This window comes from Amblyomma mixtum, chromosome 1 (assembly GCF_055824585.1).
Source record: "Amblyomma mixtum isolate Tamu chromosome 1, ASM5582458v1, whole genome shotgun sequence".
In the NCBI taxonomy this organism is placed as follows: domain Eukaryota; kingdom Metazoa; phylum Arthropoda; class Arachnida; order Ixodida; family Ixodidae; genus Amblyomma; species Amblyomma mixtum.
The window spans coordinates 294,084,337-294,105,618 of NC_143012.1; the positions used below are offsets into that span (position 1 = coordinate 294,084,337).

A 21,282-nucleotide genomic window follows, 5' to 3' on the forward strand; every position below is an offset into this window, starting at 1 on the left:
TTGGGCTACATCATGCCAAAAAAAGAAAAATTAATTCACAAAGCCACTTACTTCTTTGAAGGCTTCGCTTCCACTTGCCGCTATTGGCCCTTACTGAAGCATGCAAATTTTAACTGTCATTAACCTTACTGTGATTATTTTCTGCTGACTTCGGCTGTCTTGCACTTACGTAAAACAGGCTTCTCATTCTGTGCCTGTTATTTTTTTCATGCATAAATTTGGCCCCGGCTTTCATTCATCATTGTCTGACCTGAGTGAACAACCCGTTTTCTTGTATAATCAGTGGACCTGAAAGTATTAACGGACCCCGCCAAATTTCTTCCCGATATACCCGCTCAAACTCAAATAGCAAATAAATGCCGAAATTTTCACCCGGAAAGCCGGCACTACGTAATGGCGCCCACAAGCCGCAATGTTCGCGTATGATATTCCGCTTTTAACGAAACAAAGTCCCACCGCATCCAACAACAATATGAGAGGGACAATTCAAAATGCCAGGGAGTGAAAATCAGTAAAGGAGAATCTTTGGTTGCGTGTTTCCATCTTCATAATGACGCGTAAGCCATTAGTATACATGAATTATCCCGTGGTGTTTTCATAAGAGCGCTAAATAATTTTTAGTCGTTTTTTCATGTGTTTTCGATTTTGGTTTCACTATTGGAATGGTGACTACGACGGGAAGTTCACTAGAAGGTGCGCGACTCTGACTTGCACTGAATTTTGACGTCAGAGCCTCGTTCGGTAGTGAATAAAAAAATCGAAACGACAACACAAAAAAAAATCCAATTATGCATTATTTGCAGGGCGTAAGCGAACTTTCCATGTCAACTTATGCTTGCGAATGTTTTTGCATGAGTACAAACAAGAGAACGTGCCGTCGAAATTTGGTACCCATGCGGTTTAAATCTTTCTCTCGTTAAGTTCGAGTTAACGGCTCTTCCGTAACAGCTTTAGATGTCAATACCAAGTGAAATGGCAAAAAAAACATCGCTCAATTTCTCCTTTTTCATACAATACTAAACAATAAAAATTGTGTAGAACGCTAATGGTCATCTTAAAGTGTTCTGACGAGGTTATCCCTGACACGCTGGTGTAAGCTGCGTAAACCGAGCTTTGGGGTTTTTCAGCTGTCCGCTCACATGCGGAAGAGGCAGCGTCATATGCTAAATTCAGGGTCGGAATAACGTGTGCAAAAGCTAGAAGTGAATCTTAACGTTTAGAGGGGCTGAGGTTGAGGTTTTTGCTAGATACAGGTGGGACTATCCCTGCGGATTCTGCTGGCAATCGCTCCACCGCACAGTAGCAACACATAAGTGTTAAATAAGGCCCACAAATCAGGCACATACCTAAGACCTGGCTGATCTACTTCGCTGTACACACAGTCACCAATATTAGTCAGTACTCGACTCCTGCTGTCATCACCGGGAGTCAAGATCCGAGCCCTGGAGGATCTTTAAAAGAAGGCGTGTAGTCTCGTTTCTACATGGCTGTTTTCTGTGCGAGCACAAAATGTCCTGACGGGAACCGTGTTAAGACGTCTACCCGTTTTCGAACACACTTTAAAGCTGGCCTAAACAGCGCTGGTTAAATATGCAACCGGCAAAAAAAAACTGTGAGCAAAGCAGCGGCTGTAAACTCGCCACATATTTTCTCCGTGTAGGTTACTCATCGAAGGAGAACGCACTTGTCAAAAGCACACACGGCTCTGCGAACGGCAAAATACCAGTATGTGAAACTCAGCGCACTTACCCAAACTTAATTGGTCATCATGCCTCACTGATGTCAAACAATTCCTTCTAACTACCCTTACTGAGCTCCGACAAGCCAGAGACGCAAACCCTCTTCCCATCGACATCGGTCCCGTTTCATCATTGAAGTGCTCTTTCCCTCTTTGCTTCATTTCATTGTCCTCCGCTTAAGTGCATCAAAAAATAAAGTCGATAAAAAATTAAGAGCGAAAATACGGAAGTCCTCACCCCGCATCCCACCAATTTAGGGAACCTGACTGACAACTGCTCCAAATTTTGGTTTTTGTTATTGGTCTCGTTGCAGCTTATTTGTTCTGGCTGCCCCTGAAGCCTGAAAAAAAAAGGGAGTGACAGGATGCTATTCAAAATAAGTTTGTTCATCTTTACGTTTCTCAGGCTTCTGAAAAAATATTGCAGAAGACACACAAAAATAAAAGAAACCAGTGGCATGTAATTGGACGACAGGCAAGCGTTATTTATTTAGCGTCCGTGCCGAATAAAAGTGAAAAAAAAAAAGCTATTCAGTACTTCCGGGACGGTGTTTTGAAACCTCCACAAGTCTAAGCAGTTTGCCAGCCACACATTGGAACGTTTAATTAGAAGTGGCCTTAATTAATGAGTCTTCTTTGCAACACACGCCAGCCTGCGCTGTGTGCACATCTCAGGAACGCAGCGCGCTTCAGTAAACAATTAACACCAAAAGAAGAAGGGAAAAACTCAATCTGCGCATTATCGCAGATTTCGTGGGTTTGTTTGCCACCCCCTTTTTTTCTCTTCTTTTTTAGAAGTTGCCATGAGTCACGTGACAACATGCAGCGGTGACTAACTGATGATTTATACCAGTGTTATTTTAGACTCTTTTGATTCCACTGTTGATTGAATGTTAATGGTATTCTGTATAAGTTCGCCCTTTTGATTTTGTCTTTGTGTATTGTGCATACTTGGACCCGAACTGGCCGTTGGCTATGGGTCGGTCCATAAAGTTTTTTAGTATTTAACAGAAATAACAGAAATGCGATAACAGAAATGCGAGATAACAGAACACAGAATGCGAGATAAATGCGAGATAACAGAAATGCGAGATAAATTGAAATTAAATTAAACCGAATTGAAAGAAGAAAAACCCATCGAGGAACACTACTAGGTTTCCGAATCCTATCAGGCATAAGGGTGCCCCGCTATTCAGGTGATTTGTCGCCAACGGAGCACGCTATCCCAAAGACTTAAACAGTGTTTATTGTCTGCGCATGTGAACCAGAAAAAAAAAAGCTCCTAAGCGATAGAGGTTCTATTTCTTTATGAAGAGTCATCACTTAATTCTCTCTCTATTTCTCATCACTTAAAGCTTATCTCTTTCTTATTGCCCAACAGAAGTTTTGGAGAGGTGTTTTTCCAAAAGAAGCGGCAATAGTGGTGAACCACGACAAAGTAAATAACCAAAGGAGGAATTAAAAACGATCTTCGCTGTGAAAACCTCACATGAAATTTTGAAGTCAACGAAAAAAACTTCATAACCCAGGGATAACTTGCACCACATGTCAGAGAATACATTTAAGTTATCCGAGGTTATACGATGCAGCGCCAGCAGGTGTTCTTGGGAAGATCAAGTCATATATTCTGTCATAAATATTTATGGTAAGATGCTTACTCTGCTTATCATAATATTGGCGTGCATTTTTAAGGTGAATACAAGGGGGGTACTGCGCATTTTTAAGGCCTCTTCTGTAAAATTTAACCAATATATTCTGAAACAGAGAGGCAAGGAGGGTTTGCAGTAGATATTAGACATAAGAATGCTCCCAAGAATGGCACATTATTGTACACTGATTCGAACAGATCTGAATTTTCCTACCAGTTTCTTAGCAGCTGTGTTACCGATCCACGGTATGGAAAACCGCTTAGAATTCGAGACAAACTGGACGTGAACGACGGACAGTGACCGCCAGGCGTCGATCAACGTGGTGCAGAAAAAGGTCCGCCAGTAACTTGAGATCACGAACGAAACGAAAGGTGCCGACCATGCGATATGAAGAAAGACGTATGCCACTCCACAATGCAAGTAAGTCGTAAAATGGCCCATGAAGTCACGATTTATATTGTTGTTTTTCAGCGCTGATTCCGTGTTTTACGGCGTGGTCGTAAAAGCTCAACGTGCTTATAGCAGCCCCTAAACGTGTAGCGTATACTTTCTTTTTGTGACTGCTGGCTTACTTTCTGGGTCTATACAACAAAGAGGCAACCACTGCTTTGGAGAGAGCTTTCATTAAATTCTCGAACCATACAATGGAAGTACCGGTACTTTTACTTACGTAAAATTTTGGACAGTGTTGTCCGAGTATACATGAACAGCAAACAATTTCAGAATCGCTGTTCCTTGGTTTATTTCCTTACATTTGATAAGGTTTTGACTTTTTTTGTGTGTGCGTAGAATGCACTTACGTGGATCACAAAGAAAAGCTGTGACTTAACGAAGGCACATAAAACATTGTTTTGAACAGTTCTAATATCTCTAATACCAGGCTTAGGCAGCACGAAACTAATCTTTTTTTTTTAATATATAGAGAGATACTGCAAGACAAGAACAGATAGAATGGCAAGGGGGAAATCAACATAACTGCGTGCGCCGCAGGTACACATAAAAGGCTGGTAAACAACATTTTCATGCACATAGAAGCTCTTCTGGTAACGGCGTGACTTTTGGTGTTTTTATCAGCCCATAAATTGGTGCGGAACAGAAACCCTGTACGCAGTGTTGAATAAAAAGCTAAATTTGATTTTTGCCGCACTTGATAGCAATGGGTGCAGTAGAGCAACTGACAGTAACAGTAAGCTGACTGCAATAGCTTGTTGTGCCGCAAAAGAAAAGTTGTGTTTTATCGAAATATTGGCTACATAATAGAAAGCATGCGTACATAGATTCTTTTCTTTTGCGCATAAATTTCCCTTGCACTTCAATTCCTCGTTCTGTTTAACCCGCGAGTTGCAGTCCTCACTCCGGTTAACGCGTGAGTGCAAGCGAGCTTTAGTTCGGGTTCTGAATTAAGGCCAGATTATATTATCAAATAAAAGGAAGCAGGCGCTTGAGTAAAGTTAACAAATTTCACCTTTAAGTGACTGCCGCTGAGGCAACTTTACTATACGTTTACGTGAACTACGCTATGCGAGGAAAACGGCACAACTAATCCACAGGTGACTTGACCGCGGCAACAGAAATCACGCAACCGGAAGTCATCTGCACCTGAATAATTAGGGAGCCAAACACGATAATTGGTTTAGCATCGACCCAGCCACCTCTTCCCTAAAGTCGCCTAACCAAGGCACCACCTCGGCGTTCTTCCTCTCACATCACCTCTCGCGCCCTCCTTGTTCCCAGTCCGCTTTCATTTATTTTTTACCCCAGTCACTTGTCGTCGTCTGGTTAGCGTTCTCCCGTGTGAAGCGCTCATACTTTTTCTCACCAATACACGGCAGCGATACGGATGCTAGCGATTCTGTTAGCTACGGTCTAGTGCGGAATTGGAAAGTCTTTGCTAGATTAAGAATGGCTCACAGCTTCGCTCCGTCCCTGCGCTTAATTGATGCTAAAAAAAAACAGAAGCAGAGTAGTCCACTCGTCGATAGATCAGGATACGCTCGCATATGGAAAGGGCCATGTGAAAACTGAGTGGCTGCACACTGCGCTGTCTAGTTTTAGCGAGACGAAGTGGAGGCGCGAGACCGAGCCCATCTGCGGTGTGTTGGCTCTATCGCGACTTCAACTAGCATGTCATTGATAAGCTGCTGCTGCTGCTATGGTTTCTGCGCCTTCCACATGCACGAAAGAACTTTGTTTTCACTTCGACTCTGCACGTTCCCAGCTTTCCGGCTCTCGTCGCAGCCAGGGCGAGGACGCGCGAAGCTGTCCTGCGTGTGACGGGTAATTCCCAGCGCTCGCCACGCCTGCGGGAAGTTTTTTTTTTTGTTTACTCTCGTAGCCGCTGTCTTACGGCAGGCACAGATTTGTTCTCGCCGGTCGAAGCGGGAGTCCGTTCCCTGAGGACATTCATTCGCTGGCAACATCCTCAGTGCGATGTCTAGCCTTGTATTTTTCAAGCGGAGAAGTTCGTCCAGTGGGAAAGAACAATAGCACATGTGCTGCTACTAGAATAGAGACCAGAAAAAAGAAAGCACGCTAATAGACAGCAGTCTAGGTAGTGCCGGTGGTTAAAAGGGGATCCTAGCTGGAACCCGGTGGCGCAATCTCGAAGTCTCCTAAATTCATTAGCTACACAGCACTTATCTCGCAGGCAGCGAGGTATTACACGGAATAGCCTGGTACCATATCACCTTTATCAACGTTTTATTTTTCTTCAGCTCAATCAGACCCCTCCAATAGAACGCATCTGTAAAAGCTTAAGGTTAAATTAACTATGCTCTGAATTAACTTTCTTAGTACTTTAATAGAGAGTGGAAATTCACCAAGCTCTTGCTGGTCTTCTTCGCTTCAAACGAATAATTTTAGGGCGGAGGTCCTTCCGGAAATGTTACGCTTGAGGCAATGAAATTTTTTTCCGCCTGATCAGCATTTATTCACACAGCACACAGGAAAATACACATTCCCCTTTGCATCTCTTAGTTTTTAACCAATGTGACAGTAAGTGAGGGGGAAACAGTTCGCTCTGTGTTGAGTGACTGTCAAGATATTAACTTCGTCGCGGAACGCCATGTTCAATAGCGATGAACGCCTACATGAAGGCTCTCGCGACTAGCGCAATAAGCTTGCTTAAAAAGGCGGTCTACTCCCTACCGTCATCATCAGTTCAGCAAGTATAACAACGCGCTTAGTCCTATACTTGGGGGTAGCGTCCGAAATTTCCGTAATCATTGAACCTTTAGCAAGAAAAAGCCACAACCAGTATTTCTAAATATCAAGAAGCCACACGAACATAATTCCAGCGGTGAATCTTAACTCATATTACGATCACACTTCTACAAAAGGGGGGTATACAACAAGAAATAACGCAGCGGGTGAAGCCCGAATAATGACTGCAACTATAAAAACGAGAATAATGTGTAGAGAAGTGCTCAAAGTGCAACACTCAGTCCTTCGAAACCAAATCACAGACGAATCTGCAAAAAACAAAAAAAAATAAATAAAAATAAAGTGAATTCTGACCAAAACAAGCATACGTGGCCATGCTCCGAACAAAGTCTCATAGAAGGGAAAGCCGAGCTACTACGGCCGTGCAAGAAGATATTGTATTCTTCAAGGCCCGTCTTAGCTGTTTTGGCTATTTGCACGGCGTGTGATATTAGGTCCTCTCTATCGGAATGTCCAACCTGTTGCTTACTATCCGCCATTCTGGAAAGTAAAGATGGAACGAAAAAACGAGAAATTATGAATGCAAGATGAATGCAAAAGCTACGAACAAACTGTTTTTTCTCAAACGTATGCTGCGTCATTCTGCTCCCTGCACTAAGCAACTCGCATATGTCACCCTTATTCGTCCAGTTCTTGAATACGCCAACATAGCTTGGTTTCCGTACGTGGAAAACGATGTAACCATGTTAGAAAGCGTGCAGCGCAAGGCTGTTCGTTTCATATTCAACAGGTACCGCCGCACCGATTCCCCAACTGAACTACTACATCTCGCAGGCCTTCCGACGCTGACTAACCGAGCCAAGGCACACCGCTTGAAGTTCCTATTTGAACTGCTTAACAATTCCTTTAAGATTGATCCCTTAGCCTTTGTTAGTATCAACCGTTCTAGAAACACACGCCACAAACACGCTCTCACAATTCAGGAATTCTCGTGTAAAAACAACGCCTTTCACTACTCCTTTTTTCCTCTCGCAGTGCGCGAGTGGAACAAACTTGATCCAATAATTGCACAACAAAGCTCGCCTGAAAAGTTTACCCAGCTTGTAGAAGAAGCGCTATTGTGGCCAAACGCAGAGTAAAACTATTGTATGATATCTGTGTTATTATTACATTGATCATTTTGCTTTCATTGTTTGGTGCTGCATTACTTGCATGTATTTTATGATCCTAATTTTTACAAATTGTGTACTTACCATTGTTATTTATGTATTTTGAAACACAGTAAGTTTTCTGTGTTGCCTCTTGAATTCCTTGTACATATACTTTGACACGTCCTGTATTAATGTAACCAGTCGATTGTGTCGCTCTCTCTGGTATAATTCTTTGTTAATAATACTGTAAAATTGTTTTTCTGTACCCACCCCTGTTACAATCCCTCTAGGGATTGACAGTATGTTTAAATAAATAATAAAAATAAATTAAGTTTCATTCCGCTAAAGAAAACTGTGGGCAGCTCCTGAAGAATTGGGCACACTTGTTTTCCTTTCAGAATCGCATCTTTTTGCATTCGCGCGCACGACTTTCGTGGGAAAGGCATGACGGAGGTGAAGCGAAAAGGGAATCCGAAGCTATAGCGTTGTAGGTTACGCCCAGCCTTGGTGGTCAGAATTCGCACGTGGTGAAACTTCCTCCTACGTCGAGGAACTGACTGTCGGAGGCAAAAAAATGGGGAACGGAGTATGGTGGTAGCAGTGGTAACAGGGACCTGCAGGCACCAATTTAGCCTTCCTGTGGAATATGTGACAAATCCAGAAATAAAAATAATTGGTTTCATCCTCACTGGATTTGTTGGGCGAATAAAGGAGTGATGAGCAAGGAAAGCAGAAAACGACTTCTCGAAACGCAGCTGACGGTAACAGCAGTGAAATTCTTTTGCAAGGAACAGAGGCGGTGTACTGTGTGCACTCTAAACACGACTGCACCTATAAGGGAGTAAAAAGGGTGCAAAGCTGTCCTCCAGCGCACACCCTTCTTTAAAGGGAGTGCGCTGGGGGACAGCTTTACACCCTTTTTACTCCTTTGTGTTTAGGGAGTGCGTGGCTCCTTTTGCTAATTTTGCGCTGCGCAGGAAATGCTAAGATCGAGAGAAGAGACGACGCTTACAACACCCCCCTTCTCGTGTTGCCTCTGTTGTTGCACGCGCGCGTTGAAAAGCAGAATGTATTTCCACAATTCGGATTGCGACGAATTTTTTTTTTTTTGTAGAATGCGCTGCGAACGGAGAAGAGAAATGAAAGGGAGAATGTCTCGCGGCTTCCTCTATATGTAGGTCTGTTAGTTTCGTTTCAGCGGTGTAGTCATGAGAGCGATCTAAAAAGTTGAGACTGACTACCGATAACTTCTAGGAATGACTTCAGTCGAGCCATATTCTTTTACGTCCTGCCCACTTGCTGATGTAGAAAATAGAGTGCATCTTGCATTTTATTTGGCCTAGTTTTCATATTTTTTAAAGATTTTTCGAATAAATCAGTGGGGAATCAGGCCTGTTCAGGGACTCGTGGGCACCGGTATCGGTAATTCTAGCAAAGAAAGAAAAGAAGGACTGAAGGGCACGAAGAAAGAAGGAAGGATCAAATGAAAGGAAGGAAGGCAGAGAGAAGGAAAGAAGGAAGAAAGGAAGGAAAGAAAGTTTGAAAGACAGGAAGAAAAAAGGAAATTAAGAAACAGTGAAAAAAGTGAGGACAGAGAAGGAAAGGCAGAAGAAAAGAGACAACGAAGGAAATAAAAAAAGAAACAAAAAGGAACGAAGGGAGTAAGGGCGAACGGCTGCCAGCCTTAAAGCAAAAGCGGCCTGTAAATCCGTTGCCGGTATTTTGCACGACATGTCGACGTGTGCGATGTATATATATGAATCATATTAAGTGGTCTACCAAGTCTGCAAACAAACGTGCTCGTCTCATAGACCACTGCAATTCTATAGTCGTCAGCGGTGAACAAAAAAAAAATGAACTAAGCGAGGAAGAAGTAAGAGAGAGACAGATGGAGAGAGAGACAGCTGAAAGTGCCTATGCTAGGACGAAAGTTTGCACTGGAAAAGGGAAGGCGCGCTTCGATTTCTCGGACGTGGGGCCCGTCAATCCGGCAGAAAAGGGTGGCCCGTCAATCCGGCAGAAAAGGGTGCACTTCCCTCCTGTGCGCTTTTTAGCGACAGCCTTAGAGACAGACTAACACGGGGATAGAAGAGCTGCAGTGCTTTCACGAAAAAAAAAAGGAAAAGACATATAAAATATAGAAAAACCTCACTTAGAGAAAGACTACGCGGTCGTGGTGTGCTTTAAGAGGTAATGTGCTGGTACCTGAGCAGCAATCGGACAATTTTAAAAACATCCTTGAAAGTCACGCCACCAGAAAAGCGCAGACCGACATCTGCATAAAATGTGTTCAAATTTTAGTTGTAGTGTTTTCCTTATATTTAAATTTCCTTCATGTGCTGTTTTGTGATGTAAGGCCTCAATAAATTATTATCACTGATAATTATGAACGGTCAGTATCATTTCACTAATGGCAAAGCGCTTTTCTTCCTTCATGGACAATTAATGTTCGTTGTGAAGCATGCTCGATCTTGTACAGATAATATCGTAAGGACTAATCATAAAGCTTAAAATAAAACTCCTAACCTCAGAATGAGCTATAGTCATTGCTCTTCCTTACTCACCTTCACCTTCTGCGTTCACTGAATCGACGAGAAGTTGTATGGAGGAAAACTACGGAAAACAAACGCTGCTAGAGTTAATTCAAACTGCGTGCTGAAATTTAACTCAAAGCAACTAGGAGCAGTCGTCGCTAAAGTGCTCTGCCCGATGGCTTGTTATGAAGTGAAGATTAAGTAAACGCTACGTAAATTAAGGAATGCTGAACAGAGCCGTTTTCAAGCAGAACGTGATGCATCACATTATTGCTCCCCTCTCACGAGCCTCGCAAGATGAACGTTGTGGATCAGTGAAATTCATCGTGATAGGTTCACGATGCGCGTCGAACAAATAGTTCTGCAATTTCTAATGAGAGATAATGTGTACATGAAGCTGTCTGGAAAGTTGTTATGCCACGTCACGTTTTATGCCCCTTTGTTTATACTGGGCCAGTGGAACAAGCACGCTCGTGTTCACTAATGATGCTTCGAGGTACTGGCTCTGTGCAAAATGCAAGCCCTAATGCGCCCGGCGATGCATGTTTTCAGTGATTTACCTTACCAGCCTAGGCCATGAAAGACGTCAGAAGGAATCTGAGATTCGCATGCACTGCCTAATATGTACGCCTGGTGATGGCGTTTCCTTGCCTATCCCGTAATGTATCTGGGAGTTCGCCAACGCTGACTGCGCAAGACACCCTCATGTCGTGATGCGTACGTGAGCGGAGTTGTGTTCAGGAGTTTTGTGTGCCACGCAAAACGCCAGTGTTTCCGAACGGGTATCACAGAAATTTAGCACAGCGACTAGTCACTACCGAATACGTATACCAGATTAACGTAAGCCTCATGCGCATGAGCAGTGGCAGGTCCGCTCCCAACTTTGCTCCACACTGAGACACTGGGTATGCGCAGTTTACATATGCTATTTCGGTATACGTCTGTGGTAGTACACCTCGACTAAGCTAAAACTCCTCTTTTGTGTGGAACAAACCACAATCTGTTTCTTCTTTTGTTTTGTTCGAGGGGTTAGCGAAGACGGTTAGTTTAACCGCTTTTTCGTCTCCCCCATTCATGGCGGCCCACTTTAACCTTGAACCGCATGGGAAGGGAATGAAAGAACTTAAATACGATGGCTTCGCCACACGAGAACTCGGTGAACTTACCCGAGCCTTAGCACTGCGTCTGGTGACAAGAGAGGCGATACTTATAAAGTGGAGAACGCGGGGAACAGGGGACAGTAGAGATGTTGAAAGTGCTTTCATTCTCGCAATCTTGTTCACATTGATTACGTAGAAGTTTTTGGGAGTGAAAGCAGAAAAAATATTTCTTATTATCTCCCCTTAGCCTACGAGGTACTATTAGGCTGCGAAGCGCTTGGAGTTTAGCAAAGCGACTTCTAGCTATTCGTGATTGACGTTCTTTCAGCCGACTCAGTATTGTGTATATGCTCTCAGTCTCTCTGCGTTATGCATATCACACAAAGAAAAAAAAACTTCGGGCCTTCTTATCCACGCTCTGAATGGTTGCCTGCTATGGTGTCTAAAATGAGTGTCTCTTCGTGTGGTTTGAAAAGCACTCGCCCCCACGAAGTTTTGAAGCGGAATGGAAAGGGTCACCCCTATAGCATTACTTTTATTAGTTTTCGTTCGCGCTTACTGCTTCTTTCCAGTTTTTGTGGTATGTGAAAGCTTTTAGTACTCGGAGACATAATATTTTGGATCCATTTCGTGAGTGTAAAGGAACAATGTGCCAACTGGACGCCCAACCAATCAGACAGGCAGCGCCCAGTCTCGATGCCACCTGATTTCCGCTGCCGAAAATGGCCGCTGCGCAGCTACACCATCGGCTCGATACGTGCATTTCTGGAAAAGATTAAAATATTAAATATTACGATTTCGGCGATCTCTTTGGGTGTTCAGGAGTCACAATGTCCCTTACTCTACGTACAAAGAATAAAGACCTTATGCTACATCGCAGGGCCCCTTTAAAGCAGAGCTCGAGTGTCACTTTAATTTTTTTCTTTTGTTGTAAATTCTAACTTTCTGCTACGGCATGCCTGACGTGTTCCAGAAACCAAAAAAGTATCCGAAAAAAAGCAGCGCTTTTTCTATTGCATTAATCGCAACTTGCCCATACTAAAGAAATTCCCATGAGTATATAAGCACCCTTCAATAATAAGAAAAAAAGATGCCCAGGCTTAGCTTGGTTAAGCCAAGAGTGCGTTGCATATTGCGCGGTCTTTTTGCACAAGGTATTGCTTGGCGGCACTTTTTTCTCCAGCAGCTTTTCCTCCGTGACGTATGGATGGATGGTTAGGAGCGCCCCTTCTGAAACGGGGCGGTGGCTACCGCCACCATGCTCAGCCCTCCTTTTCTTCTTTTTTTTTGTTCTTTTTTGTTTTTTTCTTTATTTTTAAAAACGTGGTTTGGTGACGTCACGTTACCACGTGACGGGACGTCACCAAACACCGTGATGTCCCGTCACATGGTTTGGTGGCTGCCCGGCCGCGCCCAAGGACATAACTGAGTGATTGCAATATGCTGTGACGACCCCACATAATGCGCAGGTCCACACGGGACGGAGAGGCAAGAAGACACCGTATGGCTCAGTTTAAACAAAATGATGTAATCAATAATTATACATGGTACATCAGAGGCTGGGGTGTCCGAGCTTACGCGGTGACGCCGTCATGGGGGCGATGGAGGGGCTCCACCGGAGTTGCGATCCGTCGGTGGCTGGCAGAAACCGCGCGCCTTCCGGCTTCGGCGCTCAAGGACCCTTTTTGTGAACGATGTCGTCCTCAGCGTCCCTTTCGTCCGCACTCGCCAGCTATATCTCCTCCGCCGGCCACGCCCGATCTGCTGTCTCCCAGGCTGGATTGTTTCTTTCTTCCTCCTTTCCACGGCGGCGCCGCGGCACCCCCGACCTCCCTCGTTGGAATGTCGTTTGTCTCCCGCCGGCAGCTTTCTTCCCTTGTCGGGTTGTCAGCCTCTCCTGTGTCCTTGTACGGCCAGGCAGCCTAATTGGGCTGGCTTTCCCTCCCGCCGGCGCCTTTGTACCATTGTACCCCTTCAGTGGCTTGCCGCCGCTGGGGGCTCCGTCAACGCGGCGCCGCCGAACGCGGACCGTTTAAGAGGAGACAAGGGAGTAGGACGGTTGAGCACAGAGAAGATTCCGCCGAAGATATGGGCCCTGGTAGCTCACGCACGGAACGTCACAATGCTACGCATAAAAGGAAAACTTAAAAAGCAAGACCCCCCCCCCCCCCCCCCCCCCCGCCGACGAAATCTACAAAAAAAAAAAGAAAAGCCGTGACTAAAAACTGACCCCGCCGCTTTCTGACCTGGCACCTGTGAATTTAATCGTCTTCCAAAAATAGGAACGTGAACAGCAGAACGGCAAATATAACTGCAGCCCTTCTCTAGGTAGTAAAATCGGATTCTTGCACCCTGAAAACATTTCTAAAGATTACATTAAGGATAGTTGCGCGACCACTTGGTACATGATCTCACCCTAAAACAGTGCGCTTACACGGGACGAAGAAAGGAGACACGCACACACACAGCGCTCCGCCTATCTAGCCTCCCGATGAGGCCACGCAAAGAGAGAAGATGGCTGTTATGCCGTATCTGCACGGGATCAACCACTCGTTGAAGAAAGATAGTAGGGCGTGCTGGAGTGAATTTGATCCGAACCGCACCCAGAAAGCTCAGTATGCTTTGCAGAATGGTGAACGAAGATGCCCCTAAACCAGCGCGGTGTAGTAAGAAACATGAAAAAATGTTCACCACCTGTGACACTGAGGTAATCTACGAGATACCGCTGTCATTCGGCGCATCTTATGTGGGCCAAAGTGGACGCTGCATAAACGACCGTCTACGAGAGCACGCCATTAACATCCGCACGGGATACGGCAGCGCGCTGGCAAAACACGTATCTGCCTGTCATTGCACACCTAACCTTGGACGAAGCCAGATTTTGAGGCGGTATAATCATGAACACAAACGTGAACTTTATGAAGCCTTCATCATAGATAGGAAAAGCGCGCCATGCGTTAGCACTCCATCGATGACACTGACAAGAAAAGAGATTCAATATCTTGAATAACCATTGACGACATGATGCGACAGGAGGATATCTTCCTCGCCTTCCTGTGGTGTTTTTTGTTTTTTTTTTGTATTCCTTTCTGGTATTTATTGCGAGCAATGCAAAAAACCATGCAGTTGTAAGTTCAGCGCTGTGTGTGTGCGTGTCTTCTTACTTCGTCCCGTGTAAGCGTGCTGTTTTACGGTGAGATTTCTAAAGAATGGGTTAAACTAGGTTTCTGCCCGAAAATGCCCCTTCCAGAGTGCGCAGAGAGGCAAGGGAATGATTTGCTCGTAAATATATCCGTATATTTGAAAAAGCATAGAGAATGTACGCTTTCCTAAACAAATCTGAAGACACCGCATGAAAATTACCACATATCCAGTGCTCTTTTCAGAAGACTGTTCTTTCAACTGGTGATCTCAGATATCTCCTAACAGTTGTTACTCCTAATGTTACTTAATTTGAGGATATGTTCGAAAAGTAACTTTTAGAATCGAGACGCTAAAACAAGAGTACTGACCGGCCATTGTATTCGGCATCATGTGTCAAGCGCTCTCCAGGCTAGAAACGTCCTGCTCCAAGGATATTACCCTTTTAAAATAAGCTCTGTTATGCTTAATGACCGTTTTCGCAGTATAAAATGCAGGCAGGTTTTGCATGCACTCAAAGTTCTGCCAAGGAGATTGACAGTTTACGCTACGAAATAGTTATAGTAGATGAGAAAAAATCCAATTTTGGGCAACATTTTTGTTGTACAACCTGTCTTTTGCATATTGTTTGCGAAATTTTAGGGAAGAAATAGGGCATTTTCTGTCCCGCATATAGACGAGTGCTTAGTCTTTCGCTTGCCACACACACAAAAAAAAAGGTGCCTGGGAAAACCCGAATTATTTAATTTTTTTCCTGCATAACCTGATTTGTACCCTAATTCGAAATAAAAAAAATATCGGCTGATTTTAGCTCCCCGAATTTCGGAAAAAATAACTGCCGGAAATGGAGTGCCCCAAACATAGTCCGTTGCGGATTCTCGCTAAGCGATTGGAAAGAGATGCGTCACTTACAGGGAGTAAACGCGCACTGCTTTCCGCAGCTTTTTAATACTTTCGTTTCGTTACTCGGCCGCTAGCATCTACGACGAACGTACGTCAGTTCTGCCGGTTCTACATATTGTCATCTATATCCACTCTTCTAAATTCGCGTAGTCCAATTCGCTCTTGTTAGGTAAAAAAAAAATTAAACATCAAGGCATAAGCAACGTATCACCTGAATATAAAGAAAAAAATGAGTGAGATATAACTTAGATGCATACTCTCCCGTTTCCTCAAATCGAGTATTCCCGGAAGTACGTGGTATGTCGTTAGTCATAGAAGGAACCTTCGTCTACTTCGCGTCTTGCTTCTTTTTTTTTTTTCTATTACTGCTTCCGAACGTCTGTGTGACTTGGGTTCTGTGGGATGTTTCATGTCAGTTTCCAAGAAAGCGGCTATGTCCCCATTCTTGGGTGAAGTAGTCACCCAAGACGGCAGGTCAAGTGCTGAGAGAGAGAGGAGGTTAGTACGAAGGGCGCTAAGCTAGACTTAAGCCGGATTAGGGCTGGTCCAGCTGTGTTCATTGTCGAAGGCGAGAAGGAATTTTCACGCATTGTGTCGCCCCACCCTCTGCTTTTCCCCTCCGCGATCTTATCTCTACACCAGCGCCACGCCCAAGTTTCCCAGAATGTACAAACGGGAAAGAGGCAGTGTTGAAGGGCCGATGCGGAACAGAACGAGAGGGCACGGCTGCACCACATTTTTACAGGTGGCGCTGGTCGCGCATTCAACGCTGTGACAGTATAGTGACTACGCACTTGGCAGAAGCAGGTCACAGGCTTGGAAGCACCCGTTTTCGTCAGATATATCGACACTAGTGTGTTCTACCAAGATGTCGTCAATGCATCGTTTTGCTTGGATCCTCTTGTGCGCCATTGCGACGACGCCCAGCGCATGTGAGTATATATTCTGACGAATTTGTTTCCATCATGATTTTTCATTTTTTTCTTCGTTGTTTTCATTGCGCGTTTATAATACCTGGGTGATATTAAAGGTGTCGTTGTTTGGCGCTGTGTATTTTCGCGACAATAGCTTTGGAAATTGCATTGAGCCCGGTCTTGCGCACCTTGAGGAGATAATTTTCGCTAACTCCGGAATGTGTCAGTTTACTATAAAAATAGTGCTAAATCGGGGAAACTGATTCTTCGGCTTTTTAGGTCTACAACGCACGCCCTAATGGATTTAAGCTGATGCGATACGCCCAAGAAATTTCCTTGCCATTTCAGATGTCGCATTGCAGCTGCGGCAGCCTGAAAGGTGACATGCGACCACGTGTTAGCTTCGGTCAGCGGAGAAACAGAATATGGGCCTGGACCTCGTTTCATTAGAGCAACATAAAGTGATTGGTTTATGGGGATTAACGTCCCAAAGCAACTCAGACTATGAGGGACTCCGTAGTGGAGGGCTCCGGAAATTTCGACCCTCTGTGGTTCTTTAACGTGCACTGACATCGCACAATACACGGGCCTCTAGAATTTCGCCTCCATCGAAATTCGTGCTACGCGGCCGGGATCCAACCCGCGCCATATGAATCCGGAAGGATCGTTTCGGTGCTGCTGATGGAGCATTTGAAAAGTCTTCGCCCACGGCTTGCGGATGCATTTTTCAATTGCGGCCACAGTGAACAACCTCACTTCGCTCCTTGAATAACTATCGTGGGTTGCTGTGTACAGTCGCGGGTAAAAAAGATTAGCACAGATCACTGGCGATCAGAAATCGTATATCTCACCACGCGGCGCGGCGGTACGCAGACCTGCCTATCGGGCCGTTTCCATATTTGCAGCCTAGGGGGGGACGGCAGGAAGTAAGCTTTATCAAGCGTGCACCGCCCGAGCGTTGAAGTGCCGGCCCTACGTGACTGTGCTTGCGGTATTTATTTTGGCTCGGTTATTATGAGCAAAGATGGCTTCTTTTTATTACTGTTTTTTTATGTCCGCGATGGTTTGTCAAAAGGAACTAGCGGGAACAATAGATGATAACGCTGCTTTTAGCCAGTAATTTTGCTGTCCGTGGCAGTCCGCTGAACCCCCCTAATACTGTAGAATGCGAGCGGCCCGGCACTCTCATTATCAGCCTTTTCGCCACCCTCAGCGCCCCGCGTTGTCATTCCGGGGCTCTGGTGTTCCGTCGTGTGTGCTCATCTTTTTTATCCACGACTGTACGAATTGTTAAGCGAGAAAATTTTGCGCCATTACTCCGGAGCCGACTTGTCTACAGTGGCTTTCGTCGAAAAATTTTTTGGCACCTGAAACACGTTTTTGAAGTTCGCAGGGGCGGCGAACCCCGTGGGCCACTGCGCATCAGGTCCCCGTTCATACTGCGTTGTTCATTCCTTCAACCTGATTCCACGAAGCATCAGCGCCTTGGGCGTGGTTTCTTTGAAAGGTGGCGGCATTACAATGGATGCGGCATTTTCCCGCTGACTAAGCCTTTGCGTGACGAAGCCAGCGACCGTCAGGTCGCTGCTGCTTGCTTGCGCAGGTGTGAGCCTGAAGTTCGGTGCACGGCCGCCTCGATCACGCGCGCGCAGCGGGGCTTGCAACCCCGCCGCGTGCTCGATACAGGTGGCCTTGTTCGGTGGCACTGAGTTGCAACGACGCTAAAGTTGATTACAACTGACAGTTGCGAAAGCAAAGTATGCAGATAAACACGGGACACCTCTGCATCAAGGCAGGTGTAGACATGGGTGTAGACAGTGTTTCTCTTGTTGCTTGCTTCTCAGTAGATTTTTTTCTCTTGCATATGCTAATATTTTTTTTAACCTAGTTTAGGAGAAAATATGGCGGGTATTTGTTAAATCTGTGACAAACTCGACATCAGTCCAATGAATGAGCACCAACTGCGACATGTATGCTGCTGGAAACCACTGGTGAAAGGCGGACACTGTCATTGCTGGAATCTTGACAGCTCGAATTGAATCGGTTACAAGCAAATAATGGAAAATTTCTGTGGTCCATGCCATTGGTCGGTCGATGCCATTATCTAGGGGGCTTCCTTTGAGTGCATCTGCCGCTTCGTTCCTGAGTTGTATGTCCTTAAAGAGACGGCGATGGGCACCGCCATAATAGGCACTGGGCTGTGCTCGTAGTATAGGAAAGAGTTGAGGATTAAGCTCCCCCAAGTTCTCCTCACAGGCTAGAAAACCGGTTTTCTCGAGGGTAGTGAAAAGGTCTATAGTCAAACTCCGATGGGCTAACGTCAGGGTCGCCGGCAAACACTGGTCGTTCTGAGAGCAACCACTGGGTTCGGTGACGTCGAAATAATTGGTGCCAGTGTATTGGCGTCACGCGCGACTAGAAATGCCGAGCTGCTCCTCGGAAACCTTCAAAATCATATTTAATTACATTGCATTCAACGCCTGCGACTGAAACTGGCTAGAAGGATCTGTTTACGCCCATGAAAGAAATCATGCCGCTTGTTTGCGTTCGAAATTTAGTTTGGTTTGGTTTGGTTTATGGGGTTTAACGTCCCAAAGCGACTAAGGCTATGAGAGACGCCGTAGTGAAGGGCTCCGGAAATTTCGACCACCTGGGGTTCTTTAACCGTCTGTACGCCTTTTAATGACTAACATCTCTTGTTCCTGTTTTTTTTTTTTCAAATATCCGGCTATCAGGTTATAGGACTGGACAGGAGCGTAAATTGCTGGGCTAGTTGGTTCATAATGTTGTCAGGGTGGAACCAGCGGAACACAGACGCAGGACAAGAAAAAGGAGGTACACACACCACACCGCTGGACTTGCACCTGATGTATTTCCAAGAAAACCACCACATTTAAATGTTTCCTTGCGCAAGCGCACACTCTAGAGGATGGGAACAACTGTATTAAGATAAAAGAACAAGACGTGAGCGTGAAATTCTTGAAGCGTTTTTAATCAGGAAAAACAAGATGTGTGCCAGCGATCCCTCGGTTTTTATCACGGATAAAGAATATATCTTTCTTTTATCTGAATACAGGAATTCCCATCGTCCAGAGTGTGCGCTTGCGCAGAGAAACATTTCAATGTGGTGGTTTTCTTGGAAATAAATCGGTTGCAAGTCGAGCGGTGTGGTGAGTGTACCTTCTTTTTCTTGTCCTACGTCTGTGTTCCGCTGGTTCCACCCTGACAACATAGGACTGGACGAGACGAACCATTATATTTCAACTCATAGTAGTGGCATAAAGTTGCCCACTGTCGCTTCGCAGGATTTCGTGGCTGCATCACAGAAGTCGAATGCATAAGCGATAAAGCCCGACCGCCTTTTCTGGTGGTGATGAGAGGTATAAATTTCACACCTGTAACAGGTTTCTCGTCTCACAGTGGTGCCAGGCATCGCGAATGTGCTCACAACTACACAGAAAACACCAACGAATAAAATAGTGTAATTTGTGGTTGGCATAAGCAGCCAGGTAATTGTAGGTGGCACGGCAGTGCGGCGTCAGAAAGTCGGAGCTCCGTGCTTTGACGAGGCTTTCAGGTCTTTTTTTTTTTTGCTTAGAAAAATTCTCCCGTGCGTTATCCTGTCATCATTTCTTGAGAGCGGCATATAAACTTTCTCTCCATTACAAGTCTTGTGGAGTGCCTATGAATGGCATATCACCAATCTAGCTTTCTGAGTGAATTTGTCGCCTTCCACAGCCGGCGATCCCCTACCTCGAGGCACGTCAACAATCACCCCCACCACCTCGGGCACAGTCACAACGTCGGCGGCTACGACGCTACCAGATGGAAAGCAGCCTTCATGGCGGCAGGTGGGATCAGCAGAGCAAGGTGGCCACCGCCGTTCTTCGCTGACCGTCGTCAGCATTGACCCCGGATGTAGGAAGCGTATCTTCTGTGAGGCGGCCCGGACCCTCACGTACATCTTTCCCCTCTCCAAGTTTTGGCAGGGGATTGTCAGGTACGTGGAACGCACAACCCGTCGTCGTTCATAATGTGATCCTGCAATTGGGGCTATACGGATAGCCCGAACAGCTATCGAGAGAGAGAGAGAGAGAGAGAGGGAAAGGCAGGGATGTTAACCAAACAGCTATCGAACAGATCTACGATGTCTTCGAGGTGTCACAATATTCATTTTGTACAGACAAAATAGTTTTTACGAAATAGAGCTTCCCTTTCGAACTTCCTGCTTGTTGCCCTGTTTTGGTCTTTTGCTTGCGCGGTACTTTCCGTACCTGCATGTACAGCCTTTGTCAAAAATACACAGAACACGAGATTTGCTTCCAAGCCGTGTAGCTGGGCTCTTAGACGCATTTGATAGTCCTAAGTGTGGGATGGTTGAGGACTTAAGTTCCTCCCACGTCCCTAGGAATGCAAGAGGAGCCGCGCTGTGGTGCTCAGAAGCAGACCCCTTCAGCTGTTTACTTTTGATGAAGATTCTACTATGCACAATACAATGCCACAACTTTTTTTTTTTTAAGGTAAAGTGTATCTCTTTAGTGTTCTCATTCCAGTCCTTTTCTGGTGGTGTTTTGGTTTCCATGGAAACAGGGATAGGCCTGCGCCGGAAAACGCCTACTTCGCCGCCTGGTCCAAGGGTCTCCAGAGCCACGACTGTTCGCACCTCTACCCGGACTGCTCCGACAGCCCTGCCAGGCTGGTGCTCCCGGTCATCAACGAGGCGATGGGGCCCAGGGGTTTCATGGGATCACTACTGGAACGTCTTGCCGTGCCTAGGGATGCCGGTCCACCGAGGACGTCGCTGGTCATGCAAAAGCTGCGCCAAGGAGAACGGCGCCTGGCAGCCGAGGAGCCCCGGGATCAGTCCGACGATTTTAGACTAAGGCGCGCATAATACTGTGTCGTGTTTTCGGCCGGCGGAAAGCCTGACATGTTGACCAACTGTTGCACAAAAGAAATGATCTGGTGATTGTACATGATCGAAGCTGAC

The 21,282-nt window shown here is 45.5% G+C and overlaps 2 protein-coding genes across 3 annotated transcripts in view; one reads left to right on the forward strand and one right to left on the reverse strand.

The window, feature by feature from the left end:
• CngA (Cyclic nucleotide-gated ion channel subunit A) overlaps nucleotides 1-21,282 on the reverse strand; it is a 344,600-nt gene that overhangs the window by 18,363 nt on the left and 304,955 nt on the right. The gene's annotated exons all lie outside the window — the stretch shown is intronic.
• LOC149372101 (uncharacterized) overlaps nucleotides 16,182-21,282 on the forward strand; it is a 5,496-nt gene continuing 395 nt past the window's right edge. Inside the window, exons 1-3 of the mRNA XM_089585758.1 lie at nucleotides 16,182-16,310; nucleotides 20,031-20,292; nucleotides 20,883-21,282. The exon at nucleotides 20,883-21,282 is cut by the window's right edge and continues 395 nt beyond it. Coding sequence (XP_089441884.1) covers nucleotides 16,247-16,310; nucleotides 20,031-20,292; nucleotides 20,883-21,186 — 630 coding nt within the window. The 5' untranslated portion in view covers nucleotides 16,182-16,246 and the 3' untranslated portion in view covers nucleotides 21,187-21,282. The remainder of the gene's footprint in view (nucleotides 16,311-20,030; nucleotides 20,293-20,882) is intronic.